Consider the following 14129-nt stretch of genomic DNA (forward strand, 5'->3'; position numbering starts at 1 on the left):
GACCTGTGCATATTGATTTATTATCCACAAAGATGGAGGTGCGGAAAAGAAGAGGGAGACAGGAGGGAACCATACCCTCCCAGTGGAACTCGGGCCCACTGAGGCACCATTACTGGGGATTTCAGGGTGGCTGGGCACTGCAAACTGCTCCCTCCTCCGTGGTCCCTGAAAGAGCCCCACACGCCTATTCCAGACGTGTCCACGCACACCAGTCCTCACAGACACACACGCATATGCACGGAGGCAATAAATATGTTCCGTACCAGACTGCCCCCAGCCTGACGCTTCAGGGGGGCCCCCTCCAAATGGGAGGGGCTTAAGTGCTCAATGTTTTTCAGGGGTGGGGACAGGGGGATGGGGATGGGAAAGGCCAGACTCTGTTATCTCCATTTGCTGACTAGAGGCCAATCGTGGGGTCTTTTTGGAAAAAGGGTGGGGGAAACCAGCTGTTTCTCTTAAGTCCCAGGCTGCCACTGTATCCCTGCTGGAACCCAGGATAGGGGCTGCCCCCCACAAACAGTGCCTCATGCTAGTCCTTGGGTCGTCCAAGGGAGGGAGAAACAGAGTGCAGTGCTCAAAGCTAATACTGATTTGGTTGGCAGCAGCAAGAGGACCCACTAAAGGTGGCTCACCATGCCAGGGTGATGCTCACTGTAACTGATGTTTCCCCAGCCAAGGGGAGGCAAGAGAGGCCAGCCTAGCAAGCGCGAGAACTGCCTTTTTTGGCAACAAAAAAGGTTTTCCTTGGTGCTTAGGAAAGATGGTCATAACCGCTGGTCCTTAAAATCCCCAGTCCCTGGACTTCTCAACTAGTGTCCAAATACTGGGCCCTGGAAACCAGGAATGACTCTCGGCCATGCACGCGACTGGTCCCGCTGTAACTTCCCTGGCAACCAGGAGCTCCGCCTGAGCAATAGGTCTGGCTCTCCTCGGTCACCAGGGCACCGCCTTAGCAACTGGGCACCTGGTCCTTAGTAACCAGGGCCCAACCCCGTCCTCTGGCTCAGAGGCACACATTGATCTGCTTGGAGAGCTCCCTCTCCAGATCCAGGATGAGGGCGTCGAAGTCTTTGAGATTCAGGTGCGGGTTGAAGGGCGCATCGAAGTCGTCTTCGAAGTCAGCAGTGATCCTCGGCTCGCCGGCCTCCTCGTCCTCATCCTCGCTGTCACTGCCCGTCACGTGGTCGTAGTCCGGCCCGGACAGGAAGTCCCGCCCACATGGCAGGAAGTCCCGCCCGCAAACGCTCCAGTCGCCGGCGTAGCGGTTGCTTGGGGGGCTCTCGGGGCCTCCTCGGCCCCGGGGCCGAGACACCACTTCGGGGTCTGCCAGCGGCAAGTGCAGAGCTGGCTGTCGTTTGGGCCGTAAGTACGGTGCGACATCTGGAGCTTCTGGGGGCAGGTGGGGATCTGGAGAGAGACAGGGTGGATCATACACAGAGGCGATAACCGACCTGGTTGGTTGCTTCGGCAACTAGGCCTCTGATTGGCATGCCAAGAGGCAGGGTCTCTGACTGCATCAAAGATGGATGGGGGCAGGTGCCCTGGATCATGCCTATAATCCCAGCACTTTGGGAGGGCTGAAGTGGGTGGATCACCTGAGGTCAGGAGTTCAAGACCAGTGTGGCCAACATGGTGAAAACCCGTCTCTACTAAAAAATACAAAAATTAGGCCGGGCGCGGTGGCTCAAGCCTGTAATCCCAGCACTTTGGGAGGCCGAGGCGGGTGGATCACGAGGTCAAGAGATCGAGACCATCCTGGTCAACATGGTGAAACCCCGTCTCTACTAATACAAAAAATTAGCTGGGCACGGTGGCGCGTGCCTGTAATCCCAGCTACTCAGGAGGCTGACGCAGGAGAATTGCCTGAACCCAGGAGGCAGAGGTTGCGGTGAGCCGAGATCGCGCCATTGCACTCCAGCCTGGGTATCAAGAGCGAAACTCCGTCTCAAAAAAAAAAAAAAAAAACAAAAATTAGATGGGACTAGTGGTGTGTGCCTGTAATCCCAGCTACTTGGGAGGCTAAGGCAGGAGAATCCCTTGAACCTGGAGGTGGAGGTTGCAGTGAGCTTAGATCACGCCACTGCACCCCAGCCTGGGCTACAGAGCGAGACTTCATTTCAAAAAAAGAAAAGAAAAAAAGATGGATCGGCTCCATGGGGCAAGGTGATTTAGTTTATAATCCCAGTACTTTGGGAGGCTGAGGCAGGAGGATGGCTTGAGATCATGAGTTTGAGACCAGCTTGGGCCACATAGGGAAACCCTGTCTTTACCAAAAAAAAAAAAAAAGACAAAACAGATTGGTTGGATCTGAACTGGTTGCTGAGGCAACCAGGTACCAGTTTACCCCATGAGGGGGCGTAGGCTGCTTCAAGCCCAAGACACTGGTTGGTCCCCTACAGTGGCATCACTGCAGCAGCCTGGCTCAGATTGGTGGTGCAGGCCCTGGACATGAGCTCACCTGGCCAAGACTGCAGCAGGTAGTGCAGCACCTCGATGTGGCGCTTGAAATCCACTGCACTGGTGAGGCCTGGGCCAGAGCTGCGGGCACGAGACCGTGTGGGCGCCTGGCGTGCCGGCAGCAGCACAGGCCCGAAGCACACGGCCAGGTTCTGCGGGGTCATGCGGTTGTAGGCGTGGAAGGAAGAGACGAGGCGCAGGTGGTCCAGGAGAAGCGTCAGCGTGGCCTGGGAGAGGGTTGAGAAGATGTAAAGCAGACAGAGTCAGCACCCTGTGGCACCTACCTGCAGGAGACTAAGGTGGCTAGAGTAGGGAAACTGAGGTTCACGGTCTCATAGCTAGGATGTGGTTGGGTTAAGACTGTTAATCATCAGGTATTGGTATTATAATCCTATTTTGTTGGAGAGGATACTGAAGCCAAAGGCAACTAAACATTGAAAAGGCAGGGCTGGGACTCAAACCCACTCCTGTGTGTTAGGCAGAGCTGCCATGAATCCCATTCTACAGAGGAAAGTATTGAAGCACAGAGAGGGATGGGAATGGTCTAGTTTCCACAGCCAGGAACCTCCCTTGTAGGTGGAAAGACCAGTATTCAGCCTACATTTTAATTTTTTATTTTTGTTTATTTTTTGAGATGGAGTTTTGCTCTTGTTGCCCAGGCTGGAGTGCAATGGCACAATCTAGGCTCACTGCAAGCGATTCTCCTGCCTCAGCCTCCCAAGTAGCTGTGATTACAGGCATGCGCCACCATGACTGGGTAAGTTGGTATTTTTAGTAGAGATGGGGTTTCTCCATCTCTCCATGTTGGTCAGGCTGGTCTTGAACTCCTGACCTCAGGTGATCTGCCCACCTCAGCCTCCCAAAGTGCTGGGATTACAGGCGTGAGCCACCCCACCTGGTTCAGCATGCATTTTTGACACATCCTGGCTGTGTGACCTTGGGCAACGCACTCAACTACTTTGGGCCTCAGTTTCCAAATCTATGAAGTGGGATGCTAATAGCACCTATTTCCTGGGGATATGATGCTGCTGAAAGCTCATGCCCATCGCAGACCCAGACATTGAAACATTCTATTGGTATCAGCCCACTCTCAAGTTCCACCACTGCCACCAGGCCCAACTCACCCTTTCCACATCTGGCAGGCAGCTGAGGAGACCTCGGGTGCTGTCAGTGGTGGGGGGACCTCTGTTTGGGGGGTCATGGGCCATGGCTTCCAGTACCACCTGATACAGGGGCTGGGTGATGAGTGGGGTGGGCAACTCTCGAAGATAATCCTTGAGGATGCCTGTGAACACAGGGCCCCTCTGGTCAGGGCACCGCTGGCTCCTGAGGCCAAGGAGGGGCACAGATGAGGGGGAAGAAGAGGTGGGTGAAAGGAAGGTCAGATAGGAGGAATGAGGTCCCAGAGGAGCCCAAGGCCTTGAAGTGAGACATTGAATGGGGTGAGCAGGCAGGGGCGAGGGGGGCATGCTGACCAGTGATGACATTGATATCGGGGTACAGGTCCTCAGATAGGCAGACTGCTGCACTGTCCCGCTCAAAGGCATCCCGAAGCTCTTTCTTCACTGCTGCTGAGCCGCAGAGACGGTACAGTCCCACTACCTGGGCGTGGGAAGAGAGAGAGGATGTCTTCTTGCTGGGGCCACAGACTAATCAGGGAGCAGCAGGGTGAGCATTGGAATTCTGGGCCAAGGCAGCAATGGGCACTATTGGCTGGGAGGTTGGAACTACCTGGACAATCTGGCCTTATATACCTTCTGCTCGGACTACTTGTCTTGGTTCCCACCTCCTCTGACTTAGGAAACTCTGACATTTCCTCCAGGAAGCTTTCCATGACTACCCCAGGTTTTGTTTTAAACAATCCCAGACTCCAGGTACCCACGCCCCCAACTCTAGTCCCAGTTACAGTTTTACATTTGGGAATTACTAGCGTCATAGTTTTTCCCCATCAGACCCTGAGCTCCAGGAGGGCTTGGGTCCTGTTGTTAAATAGATGGATGACCCACGGGTTCTGCCCAAGGTACTACAGTCAAGGGAGGCCCTTCTGCCTTTGTCTAGGCTGGGATTGGTGCTAGGAGCGGCTCAGGTCTGGGGGTAGGGGTCTGGCCTCTGTACACTGGGTGTCCTGGAGTGGGGCTGAGGTCCGGGGGCCGGCAGGGGTGAGTGGGGTGGGGTGGGTGCTCACCCGCAGCCCTCGGCGCTCGATTTGTCCAACACACTTCTGGATGATGAGGGGCACCTGGCCAGGTGGCCGCTCCCGCTCCACCAGAAGTGGCAGGGGCAACCCGAAGACACGGGGCTCAGCTGTGGCAGGGGCTTCCTGCTGCTCCGACAGGGTCAGCTTGGCATACAGCAGTCCCTGGGGCTCCAGGCGCACGGCCAGCTGTTGGGCCTGGCACCCTGAGGACACAAGGAGGCCTGAGCTGGGTGTGCTCTGAAGGTTCTTGTACCCTGGCCTCCCCACTCCAGATCACACCTTTCACCCGGAACCCTGCCAGCCCAGCCCCCTAGGCACTCTGCGGGGGTGGCGATGGGATTTGGGGATCCGTGTCCCCCCTCCCCTGCAGCCACATGACCTACCTCGGAAGACCGTGGGCAGCAGCACGGTACCCTGGGCGCAGGGCCGGTGCCTTCTCACGCCAGGGTCCCATGCAAGCACCAGGGCCCGCAGGAGCTGAGCGGCCTCCAGCTCCAGGTGGAAGGTGTGGTCCAACCTCAGGAAGTCTGGCCCCCCTCGCAATGGCCCCGTTCGGGCCCGGGCCTCCCCATCCACTTGCAGTAGGCAGCAGAGGTCTCTGGGGGTGGCCCCTGGTGCTGGCCGCAGCCCCCCAAGACCGTACAGGTGTAGGCTGAGGCGGCCCCAGAGTGCGGCTGGGGGCGCCCGGGCTGTGGGACCCACCTCGTAAGGCTGGAAGGAGGTGGGCGACGGGAGCCCAGCTGGACGCTCTGGTGAGTCCCCGTCGCTGAGGTAACCGGTCCTTGGGCTCTGGGTGCCCCCGGACCCTGCTGCCCGCCCAGGGCCCCCCACGCTGCTGTCCAGGTGGTAGCGGCTGATGACAGAGCCCGCAGGGGCAGCCCTCTCACGCTCCCTGCCAGCCCGGGGGCCTCGCAGGCTCAGGCGGCGCCGCAGCTCCGGCAGTTTCTTCATCTTGATGGAGAGGCGCCTGGCGGGGCCCGGGGACTTGGTGCGAGACGCTTTGGTTGGGGGGCTGGCTGGGGCTGCACCTGTGCGGAGACCAGACCTCAGGGTCCAGGAACCTGGGCTTAGGGGAGGAGGGTGAGGCTGGTGCTTCCCTAGGGGAAGAGGGTGTGAAGCTTGTGGTCCCTGGAGGGAGGGGATGTGAGGCTGGTGCTCTGCTCAGGGGAGGGAGTGTGAGGCTGGTGCTTCTCTGAAGGGAAGGAGTGTGAGGCTGGTGCTCCCCTGAAGGGAGGGATGTGAGGCTGGTGCTTCCCTGGGTGGGAGGGGTTATGAGGCTGGTGCTTCCCTGAAGGGAAGGGATGTGAGGCTGATGCTTCCCTGGCGGGGAGGGAGTGCAAGACTGGTGCTCCCTTCGGGGGAGGGGATGTGAGGCTGGAGCTCCCCTGAAGGGAGGGATGTGAGGCTGGTGCTTCCCTGGGGAGAGGGGGTGTGAGGCTAGTGTTCCCGTGGTGGGTAGGGGATGTGAGGCTGGTACTCCCCTGGGGGGAGATGTGTGAGGCTGGTGCTCTCCTGGGGGAAGGGGTGTGAGGCTGGTGCTCCCCTGAGGGGTGTGAAGCTTATTCTTACCTTGGGAGACTGGGCCCTCTGGCTCAGCTGAATCTGGCTGTGGCCCAGGGGGCTCAGATGCTGGAGGTTTGGGGTCTTCCTCAGGGATAGGGTTGTACCAGATCTCACCAGCGGGCTCCCCACTGCCAGGTGCCCCAGGCCCTAAAGAGGTGTCCTCAGTTGGCTTGGCCCCACCTAGCACCCATCTGCGGCTGCTGGGTTCCAGGCTTTGCAAGTAGGCTCCCCGTGCAGGGCTCCTTGATGCCTCGGGGCTGGGGGACCCCTCTGCTCCGGCCTGGGACCCTTCGGGAGCCTGGGGCTCTGGCTCTGGAGGGCTGGGCTCTGGGCGCTGGACTGGGCGGCCTAGCAGAGAGCAAGGGGAGTGAGACCCAGCCCCTCACTGCCTGCAGAGCAGCCCTATGCAATTGATCAGTGGGTGAGGTGCTGTGTGCGGCCCTGACCCGCCCCTGGTAAGTTACTGCTCCTTGGGTCCTGCTGTTTTGTTTGGAATAGGCAGCCACAGGATATTGATTTCGGTTGCCAGCTTAGAGCACCCCCTACTCAGTCCCTGGCATCTCAAAAGGGGACTCTGTCCCTGCAGCCTCAGGAGTCTAAGTCAGGTTTCCTGGGGCCCGTAGGTACTGCATTCCTGTCTCCAGTTCCTTTCCCCTCTCAATAACCCTGGCATGGAGCTCTGCACCTGGGTGGCCTTGGGCAAGTCGCTTCCCTCTCTGAGGCTCAGTGTCCTGTGAAATGGGGAAATGCGATTTCCATGTCCAGGCAGGCTTCCAGGAGGCTTTTGGAAAAGTTCACAGCCTACAGCAGACACTACTTGCTCAGGAGTCAGAAGCTGGGTTCTCTATTCCCTGGGATGGGCCCTTGTCCTTCAGCCCAGGGCAGACCCCCCACGGTCAGTGCCTTCGAACTTCCCCTTCCCCCCTCCTCTCATGTCCTGGGCTGTTTCCTGTGTGTGTTTGTGTTTGGGCATCCCTGGCCCTTCTCCCTGCCCTGGGAACCTTGGGAATCTTTGGGAAGGCCTGGTGGGGAGAGGCAGGGTCTGGCCTTCTCTTTTAACTCCTTCCTTCCTGGGTTCCCCTATCCCAAGCAGCTGTTTCTCTAAGCTCTTTACTTGCCACCCTGCTGAACTCCTCCTCTGGTCACCTCTGATGTCCACCCACTAGAGTCTCTGTTGGTAGCATAGTCCAAAGAGCTGTTAAAGTCACTGGACCTGTGCATATTACCCAATTGTTCCGTATCTCAGTTTCCCCATCTGTATAAAGGGGACAGTTTCCTGGGGCTAAGACAGGCGCAGCTGCAGTCACTGGTTAGTAGGTGGGAGGCAGAGGAGGGCAGCTACTCTGATTGACGGGCCGCCCCCTCTCTCCTTTGCAGGAGTACGCCCCCCATCTCCCATCCTGCGCCTCCAGGGCTCCCGATGCCCCTTGCCCAGCTTGACTGGGCCCCAGTGTCCCGGCCTCCCACCCCTCCTCCCCTCCTCCCCTCCACCCTCCAGGCACTCAGTCTCGGCCCCATTTCCTGTCGTGGGCGAGGCCCCCTCCCGGGCCTCCCAAGGAGCCCGCAGCGCTGGCATCCCTGGCCAGCTGCACATAACGGTCCGGCCCCCTCCCTCCCAGCCCCTTCATTCCAGGACCCCTCCCCTCCCCTGGCTCGAGGCACCCCCGTCTGCAGCGGGGTGCGAGGGAGGACTCCCCCTGATCTCCCCGCCGACCGTCCTCGGGGCCCTGGGACCCCGCTCCTAGGCCGGGCGGGGCTCGGCGACCCCTCTTCCCTCACCGATCCCCGCTCACCGCGCTCCTTGGCGTCCGACTTTTTCCGGGGAAGTTTCTCCCGGCCCCGCAGGCGGGAGAAGGTTTTCCTGAGTAGCGGCTCGGCCATGCTGCGGCCCGGGCCGGGCCGAGCGGAGTGCGCGTCCCGGGCTCCGGCCGCGCCGCCCCGCGCCCTCCCCGCCCCGCCCGGGCCTCTCCCCGCCCGCCCCCCGCCCCGCGCCAGCAGGAAGCACATTCCGGGAATGCTTTGCCCAAACTTTTTTTTTTTTTTTTCCCTTTCCCGCGGCCCGAGCGGGCGATGCTGGGAGATGTAGTTGCCTGGGGCCGGGAGGGGATGGGATAGGGGCTCCGGGTTGCCCGGATCCGCTCCATCTTCGATGGGACGTGACGATCGTGGCGCAGGCCGGAGCCCTGGTCTTCCCTGTCACCTACCCGCCCTGGATGGAGTCTCCCTGGATGATGGCATCCGGGAAGTTCTCTTGGGTCTGTCTCCAAATCACAACCTGAGCATATCCCCTCTCTCCCTCCCAAGTACTGCTTCAACCTGGTGCAAGCAGTAGTGTCATTCATTTCAATGACGGTCCCCACTACCTACCCCACCCCAAGCCTCTTCCTGGCACTCCCCATGCCACTCTTTCCCCACTCAAGTCTCACCTCCAAATTCCAACTACTACTGCTGTTTGACAGACCATCCCCAAACGTAGTGATGTAAAACAACCATGTCGTGATTGTGAAAGGAAAATAAATCTTGAGACCCCCAAATCACTGAGCAAAAGGGAAAAAGTCAAACTGGGAACTGTGTAGGGCAAACTTGCCTCCCATTCTATTCCTGAGTAAGATAGCTATAAGGATAAAAAAGCTAGCCGGGCACAGTGGCTCACTCCTGTAATCCTAGTGCTTTGGGAGGCCAAGGCGGTGGATCACTTGAGGTCAGGAGTTCAAAACCAGGCTGCCCAACATGGTGAAAACTCTGTCTCTACTAAAAATACAAAAAAAAAAAAAAAAAAAGTCCTGACATGGGCAGGGGGCGGGGGGCAGGGGTGCCTGTAATCCCAGCTACTTGGGAAGCTGAGGCAGGAGAATTGCTTGAACACAGGAGGTGGAGGTTGCAGTGAGTTGAGATTGTGCCACTGCACTCCAGCCTGGTCAACAAAGCGAGACTCTATCTCACACACACACAAAAAAAGCTACATATCTCCCTCACGGTTTGCCCACAAGGAAATTCCTTATGGGCAAAGGACAGGCAGAACTCAAAACTGTCCCTCTGCTTGCATGAGACAACACATATCTGATCGCTTCCTCACCTGTTTGTTTCACTAAGCCAGACTAAGGCATAAGTGACTATCTCTGTAAATTGCATATTCAGAAAGGCTAGTCAGAAACTCAGAAGAATGCAGCTGTTTGTCTCTTGTCTACCTATAACCTGGAAGCCCTCTCCCCACTTTGAGTTGTCCCGCCTTCCCAGACCAAACCAATGTACATCTTACATATATTGATTGCTCTCATGTCTCCCTAAAATATATAAAACCAGGCTGGGCATGGTGGTTAACGCCTGTAATCCCAGCACTTTGGGAGGCTGAGGCAGGCAGATCACAAGGTCAAGAGATGGAGACCATCCTGGCCAACATGGTGAACCCGTTTCTAGTAAAAATACAAAAATTAGCTGGGCATGGTGGTCCGTGCCTGTAGTCCCAGCTACTCAGGAGGCTGAGGCAGGAGAATCCCTTGAACCCAGGAGATGGAGGTTGCAGTAAGCTGAGATCGTGCAGCTGCACTCCAGCCTGGTCAACAGAGTGAGACTCCGTCTCAGAAAAAAAAAAAGAAAAAAATATATATATATATATACACACAGACACATATCACATATATATACACACACATATATACATACACACACACACACACACACACACACACATATGTATATATATAACTGGACCAAGCTGGAGTGCAGTGGTGCCACCACAGCTCACTGCAGTCTCAACCTCTTGGGCTCAAGTGATGGTCCTGTCTCAGCCTCTCAAGCAAATGGAACTTTGGGCATGTGTCACCATGCCTGACTATTTTTTTCTATTTTTGTAGAGCTGGAGTCCCATCATGTTATCCAGACTTGTCTCAAACTCCTGGGCTCAAGTGATCTGCCCACCGTGGCCCCCTAAGTAGCTAAGATTATAGGAGTGAATCAAGGTAGTGGCCCTGACTACATTGGGCATATGTTTTCAGGACCTTCTGAGGCTGTGTCACTGGCACTTCCTTAACCTTGGCAAAATAAACTTTCTAAATTGATTGAGACCTGTCTCAGATACCTTTTGGTTTACATGATGCTCACAGATGTTATGGTTCAGTTTGGACAGGGCAGAGTTGACAGTGCCTATCCCTACACCTCAGCTGGGAAGACTCTAAGGCTAGGGGTGACTCAAAAAATGGGGTGGGGGGTCCTGAATCATTTGGAGGTGTCTTTACTCAGAGGTCTTGCAATTGACATCAGCTGTTGCTGGGGCTGTGGACTAGGGCAACCGCACAGGCCTCTCCGTGTGGCTTGGGCTTCCTTCCAGCATTGTGGCCTTGGGGTAGTCAGACTTCTTAGACAGCCACCCAGACCTCTAAAAGTGAACAAGGAAGAAGTTGCATCTCTTTTGACCTAGCTTCAGGTGTCAGGCTATGGGCATGGGACATGTTTCCACATCCCCATTCTACCAGCTCCCTGGGGTGCTCAGTTCCTAGGGGATGGAAGATAGAGAAGGTTTTGGGGAGCAGGCCCCAAGCTTCCTCTGTCCTTTGTGGTCATTGCCATTTGTTTCCACACCTGAGGCTTGCTTCTTCTTCTTTTCTTTCTTTCTTTTTTTTTTTTTTTTTTGTAGAAAGTGATTTATTTAAAGAGAGAGAAACAGGAGAAGGAGAGAGAAAGAAACAGCTAACTCTCACAATGAGTGAGAGAATCCAGAAAGATGGAATTCAGGAGAGGAAAGCAGCTTCCACACTGAGTGGAAGGGAATAGAGAGAGAGATGGAGTTTAGGAGGGGAAGACAGGCTTCCACAAGAGAGTGTGGAAGGGGACTCCAGAGGGGAAATCCAGGAGAGAGAAAGATAGCTTCCATGAAGGGAGTATTCGTGGAAGGGGACCCAAACATGGAGTCCCCTGAGGCTTGCTTCTATCTGACATCTTCCAGAGGAAGGTGGAGAGAAGCCACAGAACAACCCTGCCTATGATCTTGAACTTGATCTTGAACTTCCAGCCTCCAGAACTGTGAGAAAATTAATTTCTGTTGTTTAAGCCTACCAGGCTGTGGTATTTTGTTATGGTAACCCCAGGACACTAATAATCATCCGCTGTCTGCAGGGAACATGTTCCAAGACCCCTGGTAGATTCCTGAAACTGTGGGTGGTACTGAACCCCAGCTATACCATGTTTTGTTGATCTGACAACTGCGATGGCTAGTAAGAGACTAACGGGTTGGGTGTTTACAGCGTAGAAGTGCCATACAGAGGGATGATTGACATCCCGGGGGGGATGGATGGTCATGGTGCGAGATTTCATCACACTACTCAGAATGGCACACAGTTTTTTTTAAATTTTTTAAATTTTTTTATTATTATTATTTTTTTAAGATGGGGTTTCACCATGATGGCCAGGCTGGTCTTGAACTCCTGACCTCAGGTGATCCACCCACCTCAGCCTCCCAAAGCGCTAGGATTACAGGCATGAGCCACTGCGCCCGGCTGGCACACAGTTTAAAACGTACGAATTGTGGCCGGGTGCAGTGGCTTACATCTGTAATCCCAGCTCTTTGGGAGGCCGAGGTGAGCAAATCACCTGAAGTCAGGAGTTTGAGACCAGCCTGACCAACATGGTGAAATCCCATCTCTACTAAAAATGCAAACAATTTAGCTGGGTGTGGTGGCAAACACCTATAGTCCCAGCTACTTGGGAGGCTGAGGCAGGAGAATCGCTTGAACCTGGGAGGTGGAGGTTGCAGTGAGCCGAGATCACACCACTGCTCTCCACCCTGGGTGACAGAGTGAGACTCTTGTTTCAAAAAAATAAAAATAAAAAATAAATTAAAAAAATAAAAAATATATATTTTTCTATGACAGAGTCTCTGTCGCCCAGGCTACAGTGTATGTAGCGGCACCATCTCGGCTCACTGCAACCTCCGCCTCCTGGGTTCAAGCAATTCTTCTGCCTCAGCCTCTCGAGTAGCTGGGATTACAGGCACCCGCCACCATGCCTGGCTAATTTTTGTGTTTTCAGTAGAGACATGGTTTCATCATGTTGGCCATGGTTGGCCAGACTGATCTTAAACTCCTTGACATCAGGTGATCACCTGCCTTGGCCTCCCAAAGTGCTGGGATTACAGGCGTGAGGCACCGCGCCCATCCAGAAAATACACTTTGAGTGGCTACCGTACTAATCACAGGGGCACAGAGTTTCACATGATAAACTGGATAACACAATTTCAGTCCCCAGTTCCCAGCTGAGTCAGATGAGTGAAACAGACATTAATCCAAGAATGACACAAACTAATATAAAACCACTGCAGTGATGAGGCCGGGTGCAGTGACTCATGCCTGTGATCTCAGCACTTTGGGAGGCTGAGGCAGGCAGATCACTTGAGGCCAGGAGTTTGAGACCAGCCTGGCCAACATGGTGGACCCCATTTCTACTAAAAATGCAAAAAATTAGCCAAGCATGGTGGTACACGCCTGTAATCCCAGCTACTCGGGAGGCTGAGGCAGGAGAATCATTTGCACCCAGGAGGTGGGGGTTGCAACGAGCCGAGATCGCCCCACTGCACTCCAGCCTGGGAGACAGAGCAAGACTGCCTCAAAACAAAACATACCCCAAAAAACCACTGCAGTGATGAAGAGGTGAATGAGGGGATAGTGAGTGTAACATTAGGGCAACTGATGTAGCTGGGCAAGGGATAGGGGTTGGGGAGGCTTCCCTCAGGAAGTGGAGTTTGTGCTGTAATGTCAGTGCCAAGCAGGAATTTACTCGGGAGGGAAGAGCATTTGCAAAGGTCCTGTGGCACCAGCTCCTTTTCTTCTGATGGTTTTCAGCCCACTTCACCCCTCATTTTTTGGTCTTTCTTGGTCCCCTTAACTCTTGACATTCCCATCCATCTATACCAGGGTTGGCAACCTGTGGCCCATAGGCTAAATTCAGCCCTCGAGCTAATACCAGTTTTGCATTTTATTTATTTATTTATTTATTTATTTTTGAGATGGAGTTTTGCTCTGTTGCCCAAGCCGGAGGGCAGTGGTTGATCTCGGCTGACTGCAACCTTTGCCTTCCGGGTTGAAGCAATTCTTCTGCCTCAGCCTACCGAGTAGCTGGGACTACAGGCGCATGCCACCACACCCGGCTAATTCTTTGTATTTTTAGTAGAGACGAGGTTTCACCATATTGGTCAGGCTGGTCTTGAACTCTGGACCTTGTGATTCACCTGCCCCAGTCTCCCAAAGTGCTGGGATTACAGACATGAGCCACCACGCCTGGCCTTATTATTTTTTAGTTTTTTAGACACAGTGGTCTTACGCTGTCCCCCAGGCTGGAGTGCAGTGGTACAATCATAGCTCCCTGCAACCTTGACCTCCTGGACTTAAGTGACCCTCCTTCCTCAGCCTCCTGAGTAGCTGAGACTACAGGCATGCACCACCATGCCCAGCTAATTTAAAAATGTTTGTTGAGATGGGGTCTCACCATGTTGCCCAGTCTGGTCTCGAACTCTTGGCTTCAAGCAATCCTCCTCCCTCAGCCTCTCAAAGTGCTGGGATTACAGGCATGAGGTAATGCACCTGGCCTAGAATAGTTGTAACATTTTAAAAGTGGTTGAAAACAAACCCAAAGGCTACATTGTATGACATGTCCTATGATAGGAAATGGAAGCTTCTGTGTTTATAAATAGTTTTATTGGGACACAGCCAAGCCATTCCTTGTCTCATCTATGGCTGCTTTCACCAGACAGCAGCAGAGTTCAGTCATTGCAGCAGAGACGGTAAGGTCCCTAAAGCTGACAATATTGACGACCTGGACTTTGACAGAAAAAATGTGCTGACTCCAAATCTATGGTGTGGCTCACCAGTGGGTTCGTTTTGAAGTACAGTCCTCCCCATCCTCCTTAAACCTTGTCATGGTC

General features: G+C 54.7%; 1 protein-coding gene across 2 annotated transcripts; it reads right to left on the minus strand.

Annotated features, from left to right (window-relative positions):
• Position 1: 1 nt before the first annotated feature.
• Positions 2-8131, minus strand: SYDE1 (synapse defective Rho GTPase homolog 1). 2 transcript variants are annotated; one of them, XM_012457775.3, is made up of 8 exons: positions 8011-8131; positions 6224-6364; positions 5038-5682; positions 4643-4857; positions 3933-4059; positions 3582-3742; positions 2459-2684; positions 2-1407 (listed from the first exon to the last, which is right to left on the minus strand). In XM_012457775.3, the coding sequence occupies exons 1-8, from the start codon at positions 8096-8098 to the stop codon at positions 1004-1006; spliced, it is 2007 nt and encodes a 668-aa protein (XP_012313198.2). In that variant the 5' UTR covers positions 8099-8131; the 3' UTR covers positions 2-1003. The 2 variants fall into 2 exon arrangements, with proteins under 2 accessions (XP_012313198.2, XP_021531664.2); XM_021675989.2 differs by having other exon boundaries at positions 6224-6565; positions 8011-8098.
• Positions 8132-14129: the final 5998 nt, after the last annotated feature.

Source organism: Aotus nancymaae, unplaced genomic scaffold (assembly GCF_030222135.1).
Source record: "Aotus nancymaae isolate 86718 unplaced genomic scaffold, 86718_ANA_hifiasm-v0.15.2.pri h1tg000028l, whole genome shotgun sequence".
NCBI classification, from domain to species: domain Eukaryota; kingdom Metazoa; phylum Chordata; class Mammalia; order Primates; family Aotidae; genus Aotus; species Aotus nancymaae.